This window comes from Oryctolagus cuniculus, chromosome 3 (genome assembly GCF_964237555.1).
Source record: "Oryctolagus cuniculus chromosome 3, mOryCun1.1, whole genome shotgun sequence".
In the NCBI taxonomy this organism is placed as follows: domain Eukaryota; kingdom Metazoa; phylum Chordata; class Mammalia; order Lagomorpha; family Leporidae; genus Oryctolagus; species Oryctolagus cuniculus.
The window spans coordinates 83,308,938-83,330,713 of NC_091434.1; the positions used below are offsets into that span (position 1 = coordinate 83,308,938).

At 48.1% G+C, this 21,776-nt stretch overlaps 1 protein-coding gene across 33 annotated transcripts in view; it reads right to left on the reverse strand.

Annotated features, from left to right (window-relative positions):
* Positions 1-448: 448 nt before the first annotated feature.
* Positions 449-21,776, reverse strand: part of PKP4 (plakophilin 4) — a 255,756-nt gene continuing 234,428 nt past the window's right edge. For 25 of the 33 annotated variants that reach the window (XM_017342867.3, XM_051849500.2, XM_051849499.2 and 22 more), the window contains 10 exons: positions 21,478-21,595; positions 20,047-20,238; positions 19,734-19,907; positions 16,238-16,388; positions 12,242-12,437; positions 7,888-7,972; positions 7,671-7,788; positions 5,176-5,304; positions 3,491-3,564; positions 449-1,445 (listed from right to left, as the gene is read on the reverse strand). In XM_017342867.3, the coding sequence (XP_017198356.1) occupies positions 1,197-1,445; positions 3,491-3,564; positions 5,176-5,304; positions 7,671-7,788; positions 7,888-7,972; positions 12,242-12,437; positions 16,238-16,388; positions 19,734-19,907; positions 20,047-20,238; positions 21,478-21,595 (1,486 nt within the window). In that variant the 3' untranslated portion in view covers positions 449-1,196. The remainder of the gene's footprint in view (positions 1,446-3,490; positions 3,565-5,175; positions 5,305-7,670; positions 7,789-7,887; positions 7,973-12,241; positions 12,438-16,237; positions 16,389-19,733; positions 19,908-20,046; positions 20,239-21,477; positions 21,596-21,776) is intronic. The other 8 variants (XM_070070834.1, XM_051849505.2, XM_051849503.2 and 5 more) reach the window with 2 other exon arrangements.

The following is a 21,776-nucleotide window of genomic DNA, read 5'->3' on the forward strand; positions in this document are numbered from 1 at the left end:
AGAATTGGTTTGGCTTACTCCATCAGAGCCAATCAAGTAAATGCCCAACCACTGTTCTTATGTAATTATTGAGTTCTTAAAAAATAATGCCAAAAGGAGCCTGCCAATTTAGTTATGGCCAGGCTGCCAGATAGAATTTCTCTTGGGTGAAAAGTATTGTCAAATACATATAGCATTCTGGAAAAACACACACACACAAAACATGGTAAAACAGTAGAGCACACTAGATTCAAAATAGAGCTCTGAAAACAAAAATGTTTAGATGTGGAGGAGGACAGTTCATAGCTTTGTTCTTTGATGCAATCCATCTCACAGTGTGCTAATTGTATAAAACTAGCAAAAGTCCAAAATAGTTGGATTTATGTAAGCTACTTCCAGCATGAATTACATTTGTTTTTATTAAATCTGTTTTCCATATTACATCCAGAAAATAAAGAACGGGAACACATTTCCAAGGATGAAAGTTCCACATTTATTTTTCTTTCATGTGCATAGAAAATGGCAGTGAAGTGTCCTATGAAAGAGGCAGGGAATGGGCGTGGCGCTGCTGTACCAGACTGGACCTTGTGCTTCCAAATACACTACTTGTGGTGAAGACAAAGGATGTCGCGGTGGAAGTGCTAACAGTTCTTTGGGCTTCCCCTTTGATTTTTAAGCAGTCAGTTTCTTCAAATCTCTTTTCAAATGACACACTGCATTACAAATGATGGCACTTAACCAATGTGGCATTTCCATATTTACACCAACAAAGGAAATTTACAAGACATAATAGCATACAATCTTGACATTTAGTAATAGCAATAAAACATGAAGGGCATCCATTTTATATTTTCTGTACAAACTATCAGAACATAACTTTATTCACATTAAAAAAATCATCTTTAATTTGATATGACCTACACAACCCCATCTCATTTCATCCACTTCTCAAACCTCTCACCACATCACCCACACCTTCACCAGACTACATAATCTATAAGTGATTAGACCTAACACCTAAATAGAGTTTAGAAAGTCCTCTCCCAAAGGTATCCTCACTTCCCTGATAATTCCTCAGAAAAGAAAAAAAAAATATGCTCTTCACTCATTCCTTCCATTTCACTTTCACATTTCATCATCACATCAGCAAGGCGGACTTCTCACCTCAATCCAAGCAAGGTTAGAAAGAAAGAGTTCCTCTGCCGAGCGTCTCAATGCTACACCCACGAGTCCGGGGAGCCTGGGTACTGTTCTGCTCTGTAAGAGGGTCGTTTAGTGGAGTAAAAGTCTACGTAATTTGTGGTCGATTTCAGTCCATACTGTGTCGAGTAATCAGTAGAAGCTGGAAAGTGAACTCGGTCATCAAAATAAGGGTCTTCATAGCTATGAGGAGATTGCAAATACAACCTGTATGCATCAAAGTTCTTTCTGTTGGAGTCATCTTGGCTATAATACAGCTGTTGATGCTGTTGACAAAATGAAAAGGCAAATAAATAAAAGCCATTTAAAGGAATACATACTTCAGGCTAATTAACATGGGCTTCTCCCTATTTTCAAAGCACTATTCAAAATGTGCCGATGTAGGGTTAGAAGTTGTGTGGGGTGTGGGGAGCAACCCGGACTGGACTGAGTTACTGGAATTAAGACTTATTCTATGCATCTGCTCTCCCACAATATGGCGCTGAGAAGGGAGAACCAGCTTCTACACAGCTGCCTCCAGTTCAACCAATAAACTGTAGGACCTGCTCCTGATTGGAGGAGAGCAGCATACTCGGCGTGTGGGTAGCAGAGTTGGGATTGGTGGAAAAGGACCATAAAGGAGGAGAGAGACAATATGCACCAGGAACATCTAACGGGAACATCTGAGGGAACACCTGTGCAGCCCCCGGGAGAGCCGGCCGGCGGTGTGCCGCTCCCCCGCGGAAGTGGGGAATGTGGCAGGGGGAACTGCCCTTCCACGGAGGTGGAAGGGTCGGTAGCCAACCCGGGAAAAACCAGCAGCAAACCCGGGGAGGGCCGAGCAGACGAAAGAACAACGCAGGGTCCTGTGTCGTTCCTCCACGAAGACAGGGAGTGACAGTGGGGTACATGTTGCATGTTTACTAGTGGGCTGCAAGGCTCTGAAACGATCTTTACAGGCAGGCTGGCTGAGTTTGCTCAAGTCCTGTCCCACAGCCTCTGTGGAAAGCTGTGCTTGGAAAGGCCTGAGATCCAGGGCAGGGGGTGTAGGACGAGTCCTGGTCACCTGCTCTCCCTAGGGGAGGCCTTGCTCTGCTCCCTGCTGTGCAGGGACATGTTACCTGGCAGGCCAAACAGGATGGCTGTGACGCAGGGAACCTGTAGTGCATTGTGAATTTAGGTGGAGGCTGGATTTTTGAGCCTTGGATAATTGTAGACCAGTTTTTTAAAATGTTTACCTTAGAGATGAACGTGAGTTCATCCTTCAAATTTAATACACAGAAGTGGTTTAGTGTATAACAGCCACCCTTTGGAAACTCTGCTCTAAGCTGTATAGCTGTATATTAAAGGGATAAACAATCTCAAGGCAGGAGAGACATGTGAGCAAATGCCAGTGTGGAGGGGAAAACTTCTCTGGGCCAGGGCTAACAAATCCACGTGCATGGAAGCAAGGCCAAGTGCATGAGGGCCCACATAGGGCATATGCTCCCCATTTCCCTTTGGGCTGCCCTCAAATCATGTCTGTCTTTGTGGTCATGCCCACATCCCCCACTCAGTAAGACGTAACAAATTTATCACATGGGTATCAACTTCATGTTCTGGAACTAGACACATTATGATTCTGAGGTCATTGTTCCTGACTAAAGAAGCGTAGCATACATTGCTTGGAAAGTTGTGTCTTCCCCATGTAGATAGCAAAGATGACTGAATGGAGAAGGGTCTTAGCGCATCCTTGTCTGAAGGACAAGGCGGGAAACTCCAATTGCTCTGTTGCTGGAAGGTGGGAAGAGAGATGAGAGACCCTCCTGAAAGCAGAGCCCGAGTGTGTCACAACCACACCTCCCGCTCATTACTGTAGGTTCCTCCCTGGCAGGGGCTCAGAGCACTCTGAGCTCCAAGACCAACAGACTGGGTCGAGGACCCAGGGTCTTTAAATCGTGGAGCTTGGATGGGGAGGGAGGGAGTCATGGAGGTGGAGAATGAGTCACACAAAAAGGGACCAATGAGATGAGACAGTGAATTGTGCTTACCAATCCTTCCTCACCCAGAGGATGGAAGAGATCTTAGAGCTCAACAGAAAAAAAGAGGGAGGGGAAGGAAAATGTTGGGCGAAGAACACGAGCTAGGGACTTCTCAGCTGCTCCCACCAGCAGTACTGATGTGGATTTTTAAGACCACACCATGCTTTGCGAGTTTCCCAGGCGTGAGGATCCCCAGGGAAAGCTCCTTGGGCCCAGCGGTGTTGGCGCAGCTCTGGGAAGTCAATCGCACTGGCCCCCTTACTGTGTTACTGCTAATCAGCCTGCTGAAAAAAATGGTATTGCAAATTCACCTGTAGCCGTCTATTTTGTTCTCTTGCTGGTGAGGAATAGGAACTGATGTAAATTGGTGAAGGTTTGCTGGAGCCTGTAAGAAAATATTTTATGCAATTAAAACTAGTGCTCATTACTCTGGTCCATCAGGCTGGGTGGTCTCCCCTGTCCCTGACAGGGCCTGCTTCCCTGTGCCAGCGCAGACTGGGACAGGCAACAGTCTGGGTGCTTGGGTCTGACCTGGCTGCTGCTTATCCCAGAGCTGGGAGAGGCCGGAGGCTCACAGCAAAACTAAGCCCTGGGTGTGTTTCATCAAAAAGCAATGGCAATGCAGAGCCCATCCAAAAACCAATCTTTCTCAAGCGCTGCTCACATGTGCGAGGATTCCTCTGGCTTGCTGTGCACAGGAGCACGGCTCCTTGAGCTGAGCAACGTCACTTTTTTCATGGCTCTGAGTGGCAGTGGAGGGTCAGAGAGAAGGGCAACATGGCACTAGCACCAGCCCCATGCCTTCAACACAGCTGTGATTCAAAATCCCAGGGCCTGGGAAAAGCAGGTGCAGGCATGTCCTAAGCCACTGGGCCATAGCAGGCACTGGCTTGTGTCTGCCATACTTCAGTAGGTTCTAAAGGAGAGCGTGGTGTCAGGTCATCGTCTTCAAGAGTCCGTAGCAGACTCCTGAGGATGATGTCATCTGTTACTCTTCCATGACTGTTGAGGCTAGCGAAGATTTTTATTGCTTTCAATGAGGAACATGAAGCATACTTGAGGCAAACCAGTTTACTGAAGCAGGCACAGAAGCTACAGAAGGGTGTGCATGCGAAAGAGGGGACCTTTCAAACCAGGCGGGCTGCTACACACTCGGAGCAGGCAGGCATTTCAGCGGGCTGCGTGCCTCCGTCTGCACAGAACTTGCGGTTTGAGATGCAGCATCTGCAATGGTCTGAGCTATTAATTGCCATGGTAACAACAGTCGATTAGTAAACAGTCCTGTGAAATCACAATTTCAAAGCCAATAGCACAACTGGGACTGCTCCCCCAGCAGTAGTTAAGTTGCCACCAGCTTTTATTTATTTCTTTTTAATAAAGAGGCTTTTTGAGAACAGAGTGCTGTGTTTTGTTTTCTTTTTTTTTTTTGCAGGCTCACACCGAAATATTTGAAAGACAGTAGAGAATGAGAACAACATGCAATCCTGGTTACCCTTCAGGCCGGCATCCTGAACGTAAATTAGATGCACAGCTTTCTGAGCAGAACAGAACACGGTTCGCCCGACGTAATGTTATTTTGTTAGTCTGAGAAAATAATCACTCTGAGGAGAATCACATTACACAGTTTGCTGTTCACCCAAACTCCTTTTTCATGAAACTGTAAAGGAGACGGATTCGCTCCTTTGGTTTGAGGTACCGAGATGAAGCAAGTGGGGAAGCCCCACGGGGCGCTGGGCCCTGCGGCCGTGGGAGGCATGGAGGCTGCCTGGTCGCCTGCAAGGACTGCTCAGTCCCGTACAGCCACACTGGCTTGTTTTACTTACAACAAGCAGAAAAGGCAACCATCTCTGGGGCAGCAAAGGGAGACACACTGGAATGTGTTTGCTGCTGGGGGACCGTCTCCACCTGGGCCCCGGCTACTACCCAGGCCACCGCCCCAGGGCCTGGCAACACGGCCTCTCGAGACTCCACATCACACACCCGACTGGCGTCTTACCAGGGTACAGGCCTTTGTGTGTGGCGTCCCCTTGGCTATTGTAATACTGCATAGGTGGCTGGGTCCTATCGTATTCAGAGCGAGGGTCTCTGATGCCTAACAGTGCTGGTGAGGAAGAGGTGCTGCCAACTGAGGGGAGAGGCAAAAGGAAGAGGGAGAGAGAAAGAGGGGAAGAGAGAGAAATCAGACTGTCAGTGTCTCTGGAAAGATCCTTCCGGAAAAGCAAAGGTCAGTGGTTAGAACAGACAAGTGCTGGAGGTTGGCTCACACAAGTGCTGCATGAGGAGCCAAAGTCAGGCCCTGAGCCCCAGCACTGGGCATGCAGCAGCCGGGACTCCTTGGGGCTCACTCACAGCCTGCAGGGCACAAAGGCACGAAGGTGTCCCACCTGCACTGAGTGGGCCTCAGCAACTTGGTAACTGACTGACAGTAACTTACTAGCCTCGCGAGTCTGCTGCTTTACCATCTCGGCTCAGCTGCTTCTAAAACACTTTCCTCTACATACAGCTCGTCAGGAAACAGAAGTTTATGGCATGCTTTGATTTCCAATTATTTAAAAAATATCTGCGACTCCAAATGTGTTTGGATGAGAGTGCCCAGTCATAAAGTTTATCATTCTTTTGATGGTGATCTGCTGTCAGGGAAATTATGTAAACCCCATAAGCCTGGCTCAGCCACAGGCTCATGGTGCTAAGCCCTGGTCTCATAAAGGCCCCAAGGACTTTTTATCCCTGCTTGGGCCAAGTATCTAATAATAACACATCTATCCACAGAGCTCATTTTAGACATTTTTGCACAGGAGGAAAGGAGAAACAATGATTTTTTTCTTTCCCTCATTAAAAACCCTTCTTGCTTGCACTAAAGTTAATCACAAGTAAGAGTGGCCACTTATTCACTTGATGCACCTGACAGCAACAGCCCCCAAACCTTGACAACAGCAGGTTTGCAGGCATCATGAGGAAGCCTTTCATGGATACATATCCCCCAAACAGCCATCTCACTGGCCTAGGGTTGCTCTGTGTTAAGACAGCAGTACACATGCGTGGGCAGTGTCTAAGTGCTACTCATCTTGCTCAGTATTTACAAGACAGAAAACCCCCAGCTGCCTCTTCCCATGAAGTTAGCATCAAACATGTCCCTGAGCAGACCCATGCCAGTGCTAAGGGAGTCGTGATGAGCACTCTGAATACCTGGAGAGATGAGACGGGAATACGCCCTGCCCCTGAACAGAACCTCAAAGGGTACCGGGACCTTGGATGGGGCTACTCAACATGGCTCCTCGTGCCCATTTAAATGGACTTTAAAACCAGTGCAGTGGTTAGTGTCTCAGTGCTCATCTGTCTGAAATTATTCCTTGCTTGCACAGGTGCCTTCTGTTAAGCAGTCAGCTCTCCTGGTTCTCCTGGAATCTCTATTCCTAAGTCCCTAAAGGATTCTGGGTACTTTTACAAAAGACAACAGCCTTAGGCTCAGCGAGGATGCTGAAAACCAGGCCCAAGTCTCCTTGAAAAAAACAATTCCTAATTTTAGCACTAAGAGGAAAATATACATCACACACAGTAGGCACAGCTGACTGAAAGAAATTCCCAGTACAAATGGGAACATCCAATTATGTGGAAAGAGTCACTGGTCATAGATTAGCTTTGTGGCCACATACATTCACAGGAGAAACAAGACCGCCAGCCGCAGCACAATTGGATACAACAGATAATATTTATACGTCAGCATGGGTGATTGAAAGCCCAAGAAAAAGATATTTATTCCTTTTCCTGTCACATTTAGTTAAGAATTAAATTCTTAAATTTACAGGACTTGGCTTACATGTAAATAAATTTAGTCTCAACCTAAAATATTCCTTCCCCAAGGTAAACACCACAAACAGGTAGGAGGCATGGCTGCCAAGATTTCCAATCTAAAAACCAAAGGGGATTCTTCTAAATGTGCCCTGTGAGGCCTGTTCGCCTCAGCTGTAGGTGCTGAGAGGCTGGAATACAGTCAGGGTATAAGCAGATTTCCCTGGAAAGGAGGGGGCACTCCCAGGTTGTGGGTCAAGGGTCTTCTTAAAGGACCCAATTTCTAAGAAGTTTCACCAAGAAAGAGAAATCATTTTGGAGGGGATCCCACTCTTGGGGCCAGCAGGCGACAGGCCAGCCGTTTTCTGGCAGAAGCCATGTGTCTCAGCCTGGTCCTCCATGCCCCTACACCTGGATTACTTGTGCAGCCTGCCTCCCACAGGTTCTCACAGTTGTGAAGCAGACTCGGGGGACGGCAGGCCCCGGGACACTTTCAGGTATTGTAGCTGATGCATACTTGCGAAAGCTTTTAAAATACCAAGAAGAAAGTGGGTTTGCTCTTTACAACAGCGTGCAATTCTCAGAGAAAGCTCTCAGCTAGAGGGCAGTGTTGGAGGCGACAGGTCTAAGGAGCCTGTCTGGCCAGGAAACACCGTGCTGCCACACCAGTGATCTTGGAAGCGAGAGGCCTCACCCACTGACCTGACTGAATGATGGGGGACATCTGTTGGTTGGTCGTAGACAAGGAAGGATGTGATTTGAAGCGATCGCGCTCTAATGTCGACACAGGTGTAATAAAATGGTTTTGATTCCACCCATCCTGTGGAGTTAAAAGAGAAGAAGAAACCTTTCAAAATGAATAATGACTTTCATTACAATACATGCATGTGAATTACGCTGAGCTTTTCTTCTGAGTTACCTTCTTATAAATGCTCCTGAGGTCCCGATACTGCCACAAGGTATTCAAGACCTGGGCTGCTGCCTTCACCACTTTCAGAGAAGACCTAGGGAGAGAGCAGGGAGGTTAGTGACTGGGGGAGAAACGGCCTAGGGCTCCACTATGATGCAGCAGCCTCCAACAGGCCGTGACTCTCAGGACCCTGGGAGTGGACGCTGCTTCTGGCAAACGCCACCCTGGAGTCAGGTGGGCTGGGCAGTCCAGCAAGCTCCAGGACAAAATGCACACTTTTTCTTTTAAAATGCAAGATTTATTAGAGTCAGAGACCTCCAGCCATGGAGGCGGGCTTCCAAGAGAGGAAAATACCAAAGTGGTCCCTGGCAGTCGAGTTTTTAAGCACATTTTTGATTGACATTCAGTTACAAGGCAGGGGCAAAACGCATCAAAAGACTTGACTTACAATCCTTTATCCTATCTGGCTTGCTCATGATAAAACAAAAAACTGTCTAAAAGGGTAGTATAGGTAACTTGTTTTCACAATAAACTGTGAACTCAGGAGAACAGAATGACCACTCCTTTGCCATTCTCATGGTAAAGTTGGAAGCTCCCAATGAGTGGGCAGTGATATTGCTAAGGATAACTTTTAGGGGAAAGCAAGCACTTAACACCCTAAATTTCCACTGGGGCCACCCTGACTGCCTATTGCCCCTTCAAGAACGGACCCTAACATCTGTTAGGGGGACTGAGCGATGGTCTCTCTGGCTGCTTCATGCTGAAAAGGAGCATCACTGGGAAAGGGAGTCAAGACAGCATTCCAGCAGGAGGTGGCTTCTCAGGGGGACGGCAGTGCCAGCTTGTCGAAACTGCTTCCATTCGAGATTTTAGCACAGTCTTCATAAAATACAATTTCCACATATTATGAAAATAAATTTCTTTTTACATTTTTTTACATCAAAATGAGCTCCTCTTTTCCATAAGCTCTTTAGTTACCTCTACCAGATCTAAGGTCTGATTTCTTCTTCCATGCCTTTTCTTCCCAATTACAGTGTGGGGAAGGGGAGATGGGCAAGTGCCAGGCTGCACATCATCTGTTCCTAACAATGGAATACGGATTGCTACTGATTCCAGGGGCTGGGTGGGGCTGACTAGGCCCGCTCAGGTGTTTCACACGCTCTGTGCTCTGTTTCTGGGTGGGGTAGGGGCAGTTCTGCATCCACCCCTGGCTCCTCCCAGCCACAGCATACCTCTGAGTGTCCTGACCAGGCAATATCAGAACCAGGTGAAATCGATCTACTGAAAGCCCTTCCAAACGTGATACCTCCCAAATGGGCCCCAGACCAATGCAATGCCTCAGTTCCTCAATAAATGAACAGAGATGAAATGTCAGGCACCTCAGGTGGCCTCTGGAAGACAGATTTGGGGGAGCAAGGGCCGTAGGTCACAGCATCTCATTCTCAGTTGGCACAAGCCATTGTTGCTGTTTATGACAATACCCAGGACAGAGGCATGAAAGGCAGAGCTCACCGCTGCCTCTGAGGGTGTGCTTGAATATGCCTAGATACAAACAGGCTGTATATTTTCAGGTGCAAATTCTGTGATCAGAAACCTGAGAAGAGCAAGGAGGTTCCTTGAAGCACAGCTCCTAGAAGGAGTTCTGTATTTGCATCTCCAAATTCTCTCACCCAACCTGGTCTTTGACTCATGACCTCCATATTGCTACATCCACCGCTCACGCCTCAAACCCCGCCCACCCGGCTGAGCAGGAGCATTTGACACCTGCTCACCTTTGTAACTCATCCTTTCTTGGCTTCAAGACACCTCACAGTGCTGTTTCGTCGGCTCTGGCTGCTCTTTCTTGGGCTCCTAAGGTTCTGTCCTTAACCTTGCAGTATGAAGGATATCAGCCTTCAATTCCCTCTCTACCTCTGTGACTTCTCTGGTGATCTCATCAATTTCATTTCTCTGCCCAGATCATTTACACCGTGTGACCTCCATATTCACATTTCCAGCCGTAGACTCCACGCTGAAATCGGCCCACGTGTTCTGTTGCTGCCTGCACTCTCCATATTTGGGTTTCCCAGACACTCTGGGTCTTTCCTAGAAGCCTGCTTCTCCTGCAAGGGTCCCCACGTTGGTTAGCGCAGTTCCAGCCTGGGGTCTCTTTTGCCATAGACCTTGCAGTCATCCACAACATCTTCCTCTTCTTATGACACTCATCTAACCTACCAGTGGAGTCTGTTAAATCCGCCTTTTAACCATGTAGGGGTTGACTCCTTCGTCATCTCAACCGCTCTGACCCGTGTGTCCACCTGAGCTGGGGGATCAGTCACTCTGATCCCTTTAAAAGGGAAACCAGGCAGTGTCACTTCTCCATGGCACACTCTCCAGTGGCTTCCAGTGTTTCCCAGATTTAGGACAGAGTCCTCACACTCAGCCCACAGGGCCCACACTTCTAGTCCCATTTTCTCCTCCCCCTCCTGCCCTCGTCTCCCTCACCCTTTTCCGCTTCCACAAGCTCCTTTGCTATTTATCAAACTCACAAGTTCTTCTTCTATCTCAAGGCCCTCTCGGGTGCCCTCCCCTCTGCCTGAGATGCTCTTCCCCTGAGAGCTGCATCCCTGCCTGCCCTCTCCTCTCTCTGAGGCCTTCCTGGCCTGTCCCACCCGCTTCCCCGGGTGGTGGCCTCAGCCATCTACCACCTTCTGTGTGTTCCTGTTCACCGGGTACCCTGTGTAGCTGGCTGCGGACTGTGAGCTACCTGTGTGGTGGCTGTGCCATGCGCTCAGTTCTCTAAGTGGCTGGCACATTGCAGGCAGGGGAAGAGCATGAGAGAAGTTACAGGTGCAGAGTCAGAAGATAACCCGATTTATGAAAAACAAAATTAGGCTAGGTAATAATATTTTATAATATGCATTTCCCCAGCTTCTTCTCATGCCTTTCACCAGTGAAAAGGACCTCAAGAAATTTTAAGTGCATACAAGGTGATAATGGGTACCTTGGGAGATAGAGGGGAGCTGGTGGAATGAGAACTTAGTTTTACCAGTTTCATTTCCTTCAAAATTAAAAGCAGATTGTATGTAGTTGCTACTAAGGAAATTAAAAAGATGCACAAGATAAAAGGATTAAAAGGAAATATTGGTAATATTGACGGGTTTGGTTTCTGGGGATGACAATGTGGTTTGCTAGATTTTTCTTATGTCTTGGAAATTTCTTCAAAATTATAAACTAAAAGACTAAATGAGAAATGGGAGTTCTTGCACCGTAATTACCCTAAATAATAAACATTCCCTGCATGCTGATTGTGAGCCAGGTTCTGTTCTGAGTACTCTGGGTGCAGCAGTGAAGACCAAGACAAGCTCCCCACAGGCAGAGGGTCAGAAACCAGAGGGACGAATCAATAGTACATCGGGCCAATCAGGGCTGTGAAGGGAATAACGCAGCATAAGGGGTGGAGAGCAGGGAGAGAGGTGCTGCTATCCTGCTGTCCTGAGAAGCTACTAAGCACCCTCATTAACCCTTTCTCTGACCTGATATTAAGGCACATTTAGAGTCTCTGCCATAGATCGTGACAAAAACCCCAAAATTCCTACTTCTGCTGCTTTATTAGTTACTGTCATCCGGAGCAAACAGATGTTGTGATCCAAGCCCAGGGCACATCCTGCGGCCACACAGCAGCTGACAGAGTTGAGATTTTCATACTTTCTGGACAGCCAGCAGCAGAACTTCTAGAACTGAAGACACAAGGTGTTCTGCAGAACAGGCTCCGGGGCTTGGGGTGGGGCCCAGGGCAGAAGGGAGATGGTGGCTCAACATGTTCCTCATCCACCGATTCCAGTTATTCTAGGAGCTGGCTGTATAGCTTCTATGGTCTGAATGTGCCTCTCCCAGATTCTGAAATCCTAGCCCATCATGATGGGTTTGTAGGCGGGGCCTTTGGCAGGTGATCAGGTCAATAGAGAAGGGGCCCTGGGAGTGGGATTAGCACCCTTTCACCACACAACGCTGCTGGGAGGCACTGCCCCCGAACCAGATGGACACCTCGCTGGACACTGAGTCTGGTGGCACCAAGCTTATGCACCCCAGCCTCCAGAACCGTAAGAAATAAACTTCATTTATTAAGTCACTCCATTCATGATATGTTGCTAGAGCAGCCCAAACAGAGAGAGACAGAATTCACTGTAGGGGTGGGAGATGTGACAGCAGAGGAAATGGCTAGGGGAAAGACCACATGACAGAAGACGCCTCTGCTGGCACACCAGGTTCTAACTGCTGGAGGCTGCTTCACTACCAGGAGGCAGGAGATGCAGAAGCAAATCCCTTCCAGGAAGAAATGTGTCCCTGCACAGCCATCTGGGGACCCTCGCCGCAGACTTGCCTGTCTCCTCTGCCTTTGGTGATGTTCACCAGCTTCTCGATGCCTCCCGAGTCGGCCAGGGCCTTGGCGTTCTCCATGTTCTTGCTCGTGACCTCGTGCAGGGCACAGCAGATGGCTGCCGTGGTCTCGTCAGACAGGATGCTCGGGCCGTTGCCGCCGGGGAGCCGGTTGACCAGGTCTCGCATGGCGTACTTCCCTGCCCAATGCAAAAGGGTTACTTCGACTTTCAGAAGGTAGTGGGTGTTTGCTATTGCTGTTGTGGAAAGACTCTGACAGTGCGCAGTCTCAAAAACAACACCTCCAAAGAGACGAGAGCAGGAAAAAAAGGAAAAAGAAAAAAAAAAAAAAGGACGTTTGTAAGGGGAGCTAACATTTACTACAGTGTCACTTGAAGAGTTGATAGATTGGTTTATAAAACATTACTGTGAATCGCTGAGATAACATTAAATCCAGGCATAAGACTGGGTAGACTTAGTGTATTGTTTAGCTCCACTGTTTTCAATAACAGTGAGTAATGAAGTAATTACAATGGTAAATTTTATTCTTGACTGATTTCCAATGCATCAAAAGGACCTCAGTTGTTTCTCTTTTAAAAAAAGATTTATTTGAAAGGCAGAGTTACAGTGAGACAGGAAGAAACATCTGCTGGTTCACTCCCAAAATGGCTACATGGCCAGGGCTGGGCCAGGCTGAAGCCAGGAACCAGAAACTCCATCTGGGTCCCCCATGGTCGTGGCAGGGGTCCAAGCACTTGGCTCATCTTCTGCTGCCTTCCCTGGTGCACTGGCGGGCAGCTGGATCAGAGGTGGAACAGCTGGGCCTTGAAGTGGTATTCACACGTGATGCTGGCATTGCAGGTGGCAGGTTAACCCACTGTGCCACAGTGCTGGCCCTCAATTTTCTCTTAAAGCCTTTAAAAACTTAGCTTTGAATCTGGTCCAAGTAAGTCTGACCAATGGCACTTTTCATTAATCTTCTGGATCTTAATGTGGGAACTGGGTACAGTGAACACATTGTCATCAAGAGGAAGGTGTGCATCAGCTGATCTGAAATCAGCTGCAACATGTTAGCTTCCTTAAAAGAAGGTACAGGTAAAATTTTGCCATTAACACTACAGGTATTTTATCTCCTAGGGGTAGTGCAATGATAATAAAGTTCGTGATAAGACAAGGCTAGGGAGTCTCACGGCAACTGAAGCATTTCTTTATAGATACTGAATTTCTCAACTTCTTCTCCTAAAAGATTAGCTTTTCCAATTTCAATTGCCAACCAACAAACTGGAATAAGTGCAGTACAAACAAAAGCTATTAACTAAAGCTCAAGCAAAATATTTTCTGAAATTTTTTTTCCCCATCTAATAACTGAACGGATGCTAAGTGAGTTTTTATTAAAGATCTGTTTATATACAATGGTAAGCAGACAGAGACAGCCCTAATTCCACACTGCATAATTTCCAGTACATCAAAGGGAAGGCTCTGGCTTCCTTACAACCAACTCTGCTACCAAGGATGGAAAAACACTGATGACATAAGAAGCCCAGAAGATAAATGTGGTGTTTGAGAGCAGATGATAAGTTAGCACTGGTGACTTTGAATACACACGGATGACCAAAAGGTGCAGGACATGTAATTTGTCATTTCGCCGAGGCACGACTTTGAAGTGCACTCCTGGGGGCCTGGGCTGAGGCAGCTCGTTCCACCTGTGTGCGAGGGAGGCTCCAGGGCCCCTCAGGAGCTTAGTGGAGTGTGAAGTGACGCAACTTTCTCTGTGAAAAATGGCTCTGCAAAGAAAGCCCACTGCTGGTGCTGGGGAGGGCAGGAGAGAGTGAAGGGGTCAGAGGCGGGCATGGATCCCAGGAGCAGAGGAGGTGGAGCCAAATCCCGACTCTGGGAGAGCTCAAGTCTCACAGGAAGGAAGGAACCTTCACAGGGAGACAAGAAAAGTAGTTCAAGGAAGAGCGTTCAGAGTGCTCCAGCTGGGCAAAAAAGTGCTCAGCCCTGGAGATCTGAGACTGTAAAAAAAAAAACAGGGACACCTGGGAGGAGGCAGGACTGAAGACACACTGTCCTTCCCAGACGACCTGGCCCTCAGCACGCCTGGCCCATGCCTCCTGGGCCACCTGGGTCTTCTCCAGGCATCAAGGGTCCCGGGCCATGAGGTGTATGTGTTGACCCTTTCCTCTTTAGCATCGACTCCCAACTTATACAGGTCTCTTACGAGGATACTTGACCAAGTTCATGGAAAATGTGTATTATGGAAAAACTATGCATGGATTTCAGAATGTTTTGCACCAAATTCAACATCTTTTAATTCCATTTTCCATTTGCTTCCTTAAGTACCCTCATATAAGAAACTCAAACAATTTAGACATGACAAAAAGAACTTATACAATTAAAATAAATCTCTTTTATGGGGCCTAAAAGTTTTCTCTTAAGAAGCGTGGGAATTGGCCGGCGCCGTGGCTCACTAGGCTAATCCTCCGCCTAGCGGCACCGGCACACCAGGTTCTAGTCCCGGTTGGGGCGCCGGATTCTGTCCCGGTTGCCCCTCTTCCAGGCCAGCTCTCTGCTGTGGCCAGGGAGTGCAGTGGAGGATGGCCCAGGTGCTTGGGCCCTGCACCCCATGGGAGACCAGGAAAAGCACCTGGCTCCTGGCTCCTGCCATCAGATCAGCGCGGTGCGCCGGCCGCAGCGCGCTGGCCGCGGCAGCCATTGGAGGGTGAACCAACGGCAAAGGAAGACCTTTCTCTCTGTCTCTCTCTCTCACTGTCCACTCTGCCTGTCAAAAAAAAAAAAAAAAAAAAAAAGTGTGGGAATCAAGAGTTATATGCTCGATGGCATTAGGCACCAGCTGGCCCATGAGCAGGGCCTGGAGAGCCCACCCTTTCTCTCCATGGAGATGACTGGGCTCAGAGGAATAGTGTGTTAACAGCATATTAATCTGGGCAGTAATTAAAAAAAACTTTTTGTCAGGCACCGTGTGAAGGGTTTCACTGTAGGTTGCCACAATCCTTGCAGCAACTCTTTATGGTAAACATTACTGTGCCTGTCCTCTCTCCCTCCCTCGTGGCAGCCATAAATCCAACACAGAGTCCCATGCATTCACGTAAGAACTTGCCCCATTCTCCTCCGCAACCCTGCCCTGTCCCAGCTGTGTGACCTGTGTGGGGCTTGCTGTCCTCATACCCTCCCTCATGTCATCACTTCAGCGCACCAGCATGAGGACAGCAGACATCGTGTGCTCCCTTTGCAGGTAGGGCTGATGAAAAATGGAGCCCAGGTGTGGTGAGACAGGACACCTTGGCTCACACAGCCAGGAAGCAGCAGACCCAGCATGATCTGTGGATGGCCACTGATCTTTGCTTAACCCCAGACCCTGCCTGGCACGTGGCAATGCCTTGGGGACAAGCAAGCTGCTTAGGGAGCCCATTTATGGAGGCACTCATGCTTGGGGTCATGCGTGTCCTACCCTTGTATGAACCCAAGAGTGATGGCCTCTTTAAAATTCTGTGCCCCAGACATCTCGTTTTCCCTACTCTGGTCCTGGCTGTGTCTTTGGGGTAGAAAATGTCTTGGCTTACTAGTTCTGCCCTGCAGACCTGAGAGGGAAATTCTTCAAAACATTTATATGGTTTCTTCCATTATTGAGAACACAGTAATGTTGGTGAATTAGCAGATATCAGTCCAAAGATTGAAAAAGGGAGAATTAAAAAATAAAATTATTGCTCAGAAAATAGACTTTTGAGAAAAACAGATAGCAAATCTATCAAATACTGTTTCCACGTAACACTAAATGCTGGAAACTTACCTTCTCCCAGCAGTGTAACGGGCACTCTGGCTGGAAGAGAATGGTTGAAGGGCAGGGTATCCAAACATGCCAGCAAACCAAGGACTTGTGCTCAGTTAGGAAGATGGTCAAGTGCCATATATTTATTAATCAAAATTAGAGTCTTATAAATACTGTGAACGAGCTAACTGACTGCTCACTAAAACATACCTATGAGCTCCTTGTTGCGAACGTCCAGCGCCATATTCCTCAAGGCAGTTGCCACAGAAGAAACAACCCTATCGTTATCCATCCGCAGGAGTTCAACAAGGATGGGGAGCCCTTTTTCTTTTCGGACAGCTGCCCGGATGTAGGCTGCAAACTAGTGAGCAAAATAAGGCAACAATAAGTAATAGGAAACAGAGCCATGCTCATGTGCTACTGTCACCCAGGAAAGATGTTTCTAAAAGGTGAATTAATAGATTGAACGTTTTCTTTCCAACTGGAGATCGAATCTGTGGTGTCAGTACAGAGAAAGGCATGGTTTGAGAGGGGGAGACAGAGAGAGAGCGAGCGAGCAAGCTTAGGATGACTGATTTAAAAAGAAATCCCAAAGCCTGAAAATCCCCAACCACCATCTGCCAGATATTTCTGTACAGAAAGAAGAAGGCCATGATTACTTTCTGTCTCAGATATACAAACATGATTAAGGAAGGATCGCGTATTTTCTTTGCAGTTGGCCCCATGCCAGGTCCACAGGCTATAAATAGGATGGCAGAGACAGTAACCCACCAGTGCACATTAAAGGAGAACCTGTCTCCATCAAGTCATTTCTTTTCTATATTCCCTGCAACAATATTTAGAGTTCAGTAATCTGTCAAAGACATTGCTTGGAAAAATTCCTTTCCTGGGAAGAAACGGTATTCCCTCGAAATATAATTCATACACTTTGGTGAAGAAGTAATCACATTTGTGTGCAAAACGCATTCTCATTCAAGATTAGTTAGCTGCTGCTGCCTTTTTTTTTTTTTTTTAAATTCATGGTCAAGAAATGCTTTAGTGCTTATGAGGCAACACTGCACAGTGAGTCAGTTTGTGCACCACATGAATTGCAAATGAAGGCTAAGTCATCAGAGAAGCAACCAAAAAAAAGGGGGTGGGGGGTGGGAAAAACATTAGGAACCAGATCTTTCATCTTGTTCTGAGCTTTGAGCTTTAACATTCTTACCAATGCAAATCATCTTTGAAAACTTAGCATAATTGAAAGTGGTTGCTTACAAACCACTGAAGACCTTCCTGTTTTGTGCAATACAGGACCAGTCCTTTGCATTACTTTGCACATTAAAATGTGACTGACCACCCAGTTTCTCAAATACCAACAGAATAGGAGTTATTTTAATAACACAAGTAAGAATAAAAGATGCATTCAAAGATCCTATCAACATTCTTCCCATGAAAGGAATTCTTCTGTTTTTTAAATCAAATGCACTCTACAGTGGGGAGTGAGTCCATGGCTAGTGGCAGGGTAAAGCACTGAGGCAGATTCATCAGCTTCTCTCTCTCTGGAACCTGCTCCTTGTGTCTCATTGAGAGAGGGACAACAGAGGGACCAGCTCTGACCAGCTCAGCCCAGCTCCCAGCACTAGAGGCATCACTGCTCCCTGGACAGCTCTCATGTGATCATGTCTGTGGCTGTGATTATCTTGTTATCTTAATGAGAGTCCAATATTTTAACTCATTATTTTAGATACTCTTGAAATCATTTAAATAGATAAGGACACTTCAGAAAGTCTGTGGACAATGCAATTAAAAGATAAGCTTATTTTAGTGCAAAATTTCTGACATCCACACCATTTTTTCTATAATTTGCATTTTCCATGAACTTGGTGAAAATCCCACAATTTATGTTTTTTTTTTTTTTTTTTTTTTTTTTGACAGGCAGAGTGGACAGTGAGAGAGAGAGAGAGAGAGAGAAAGGTCTTCCTTTTGCCATTGGTTCACCCTCCAATGGCCACCATGGCCAGCGTGCTGCGGCCGGTGCATCGTGCTGATCTGAAGCCAGGAGCCAGGTGCTTCTCCTGGTCTCCCATGCGGGTGCAGGGCCCAAGGACTTGGGCCATCCTCCACTGCACTCCCTGGCCACAGCAGAGAGCTGGCCTGGAAGAGGGGCAACCAGGACAGAATCTGGCGCCCTGACCGGGACTAGAACCCGGTGTGCCGGCACCGCAGGCAGAGGATTAGCCTATTGAGCCGCAGTGCCGGCCACAATTTATGTTTTAAATGATCTTTCTATATAGCTTCCACTCAACTGTATGACCATAGAAAAACAATTCTCAACAACTGAAATCTCATCTATTTTCATTAGGGTTTAAAATAATCAACAAATAGTCCTCTCTGGTGGACAGGGTTCTACAACACCAATATTCTGAATTCTCCACACTCACTACCTCATTTAATGGGAGGAACTCTTACAAACTCTATCTTACAGGTGAGGAAACCGAGGACACAGAGATCCGAGGCCTCTAGCTAGTCAGTAGAGGGGCCAGTTCTCAGAGCCACGTCATCTGGCACCAGAGTCAGCACTGAAACACTTCAGTTACAAGCACATTGGCTTAGCACTAGGCCACAGTTATCTGCATATATTCAATTTAGCAGACATCTGCATGCAACAAACCATAGCCAGGCCTATCAACACTTTTAACTCTCATGGATAATGCAGTGGCCAAGACTCTCATTTGAGGGAAAGGAGCCAGAAACAAGCATTGCAATAGCTCTATCAAGACACTCTTCTCAGCATACTTCTAGAGGTTAAAAATGCTTCAGATATAGACTAGGGAGCTGGCAAATGACATTTAAGAAGTTCTGAGAACTTGCTTATAGTGGTAACAATGGGAAACCAACTTCAGCACTTAGAAAGTCACACATCTACAGGCGACGAGGACATTTCGGATAGATGCTGGCTCTGCAAGCATCCACAGTGCTGCTGACCTCATCACCTCTTGCCTACATGCTCTGCTGGCTCCCACAGGGACTCGCAGCCCCTGTCCTCCCCATCCTGGACTCCACCTTTTAAGCTGCCATACAAGTGATCCAACAGCGTCCATGTCGATGGTCTGTCACTGGTGTGCCCAGGCCCTTTCAGTGGCTCCTCTGTTTGTAAGTCAGGTCACAGCTCCTGAAACTTGGCATTCAGGTCTGTCCTTGCTGTCCAGCTTGAAGCTGATCCAGTCCCCATCTCACATTCTACACCCTGGGGACCAGCCTGTGGACTCCACTCAACTGCCCTCTCTTCACTGCAGGCCTTTCTCTCATCATTCCTTTCCTACACATCACTGCCTTGAAAGCCCAACCTAACACTCTGCTGGCTTAATCTTACCCGGCCTTATAGATCCAGTTTGGGTGGCACCACCTCTAGAGGAAATCTTCCTCAGCCCCTGTGCCCTCCTTGCCCTGACTTTCCCCCTCCGTACTGGGTGGGCTGGACGTCATCTCTCACAGAGTACCCACCCTGTGGGTTCTACCTGGTACTTTTCCTCACTAGTGTTTGCTTCGAACAGGGCGGGACCATGGTGCTAACATCCTTGGGTTCCAAGAGCATCTGCTTGCCTCCTTTTGTTTCCTTGTTCATTCACGCAGACAAACTCTAAACAGCCGTGTCCCTTTCATAATCATGGCTGGCCTGGCTGCAAAGAGAGAGAGCAGCACGGACAAGCAGACGACATCCTACCTTCCAGTTGCCGGCAGACAGGTTCTGGAGTGATCCTGCGGAGCCTTCCAAGGTGGCGGGGTTGGAACTTTCTGCTAGAAGAGTCAGATATGGTTTTACCACCGACGGATGCCACAGCATCTCAACCCCTTTGGGGGACTTCGACAGCCCAGGGATAGGACCGACTCCATCCCACTGAAAGACAAATGGCACACATGACATGGGAACAGAATGACCAACACGTGAAAACATTCATTTTGCTGGCCTGCAGAAAACTGTTTCCTTGCCAACTATGTGATTTCTCACTCCCAGAAAAATAAAACTTGATGCTAACTTGGTCCTCTTGTGGGGTCCTCTTCTTCTTTTTCTTCTTCTTGCCCCAGCAGCTCGGCTCCGAGTCTTTGCTGGGAGACTCTTTTCCGAGCAGGTCGTCCAGTTCGTTCAGCCCCAGCAGCCGGGCCTGCGGGACCTCCAGCTCCAGCCGGTAGGACAGGTTCCGCAGCGTGCACACGCAGTTCTCCACTGTCTGAAACCCAACACGGCGGGCAGTTAAACATCACAGTGCGCTATGGCAAAGTGCTTCTGTACTGAACGCTGCTGATAGGCAACAGATGGAGAATAGGAAAGGGTGACCTTTTATTTACAGGGAACTAAAATAATCCAAGGAAAGAATTAAGACTCTGGAGTTTCTGTGGGATACCCAATTGACCAGCGATGTGGTATTATTATGCTGTCCCAGAATGCACTCACTCCTCACCACTGCAAAGCCTCAGCATGACAGCAGGGGCCAGCAGCCTCCACCTTGACCCATTTCTATTTCCTCCTCAGCCTCCCAACTCTCCCCTCACTCTGAGGAAGGTTCAGTGATTTCTTACTCAGCTGATATTTTGCCTTGTGCACATGGCCTTTTGTTCCTTACAGCTTGTATCACACCCCTAACTGGGAGGCCAACTGTCATTGCAGCTCAGCCTGGATACAGCCAAAGCCAAGTTCAGCGTCTGCCCACCTAGCAAGCTTCCCTTTCTCACTTGGTTTCATCTGCAGATGCACAGGTTCGGTAAAGCACAAATAAAAGTTTGGCTGTCACCCTGAACTGCACCCCAGACCCTCCCTGAGACCACCCCTCATTATTCTTGTCTTTACTGATGGCCTCTTCTTATGCAGCCCACCCTGACACCGGGTACCTAGCCTGTGCTGGGTCTCCTGACACTTCCACATCCTCCCTGCCTCTTCCCCCCTGAAGGCTCTGGGGCAGATCCTGGAAGGCTGTCACAGCCGACAGATGTCAGCAGACCGTGCTGCTCAGGCGGGGAGGAGGAAAACAGTGGGCAGGGAGGGAACAGGCTCACAGGCAGGGCTGCAACAGCAGGGGCACATGGAGAGGGACCACAAGAGTGGGTGCCGGGGTTGGGCTGTGTACACAGCCCTGGGGCAAGGATGGCAGAACGGGAGGTGATTAGGGTGCCTCACTGGGGATTCTATTCAGCAGAAGTGCAAACACAGATGGATGTGCCTCCAGGAGCAGGGGACACAACAAGAGGAGGGGACAGCAGGGCCGTCACCTTGAGAATGAGCCTAGGAGAACCACAGAGGAAGCCAGGGCCTGGCGCTGGGTCCCTAAGCACACCCAGTGAAGCAAAGCTCTTCTCATGCTGGAAGGCTATTTTCTCAAGTCCCCAAGTCCCCAACCCTCCACGCCAGACAGTGCCTCAGGTGGCTCTGGCCAGCTGCCACGGCACCCTTCCACGGCTGGGTGGGCACTGACCTTGCTGTCGTAATCGGAAGTGTTCACGCACGTGTGGATCACGTAGAGCAGCGAGTCCACCAGCCCCTCGCAGGACCGCATTTGCTTCCGTGCCTCCTCCCCTGCGGAGCTCAGGTTCCTGAACAGGTAGAGACAGGGGCAGCTGCTAGATGGACTAAGTACTCAGTAGCCACAGGGCCTTCCCACAGTGATCTCGGCTGCGGATTTGGTTTGCGGGGGCATTCTGGGGCTTGCATTTTAACACCTCCACAGCTCACAATGGCCAGCTCCCCTTTAACTCACACAGATAGAAGGGAGCC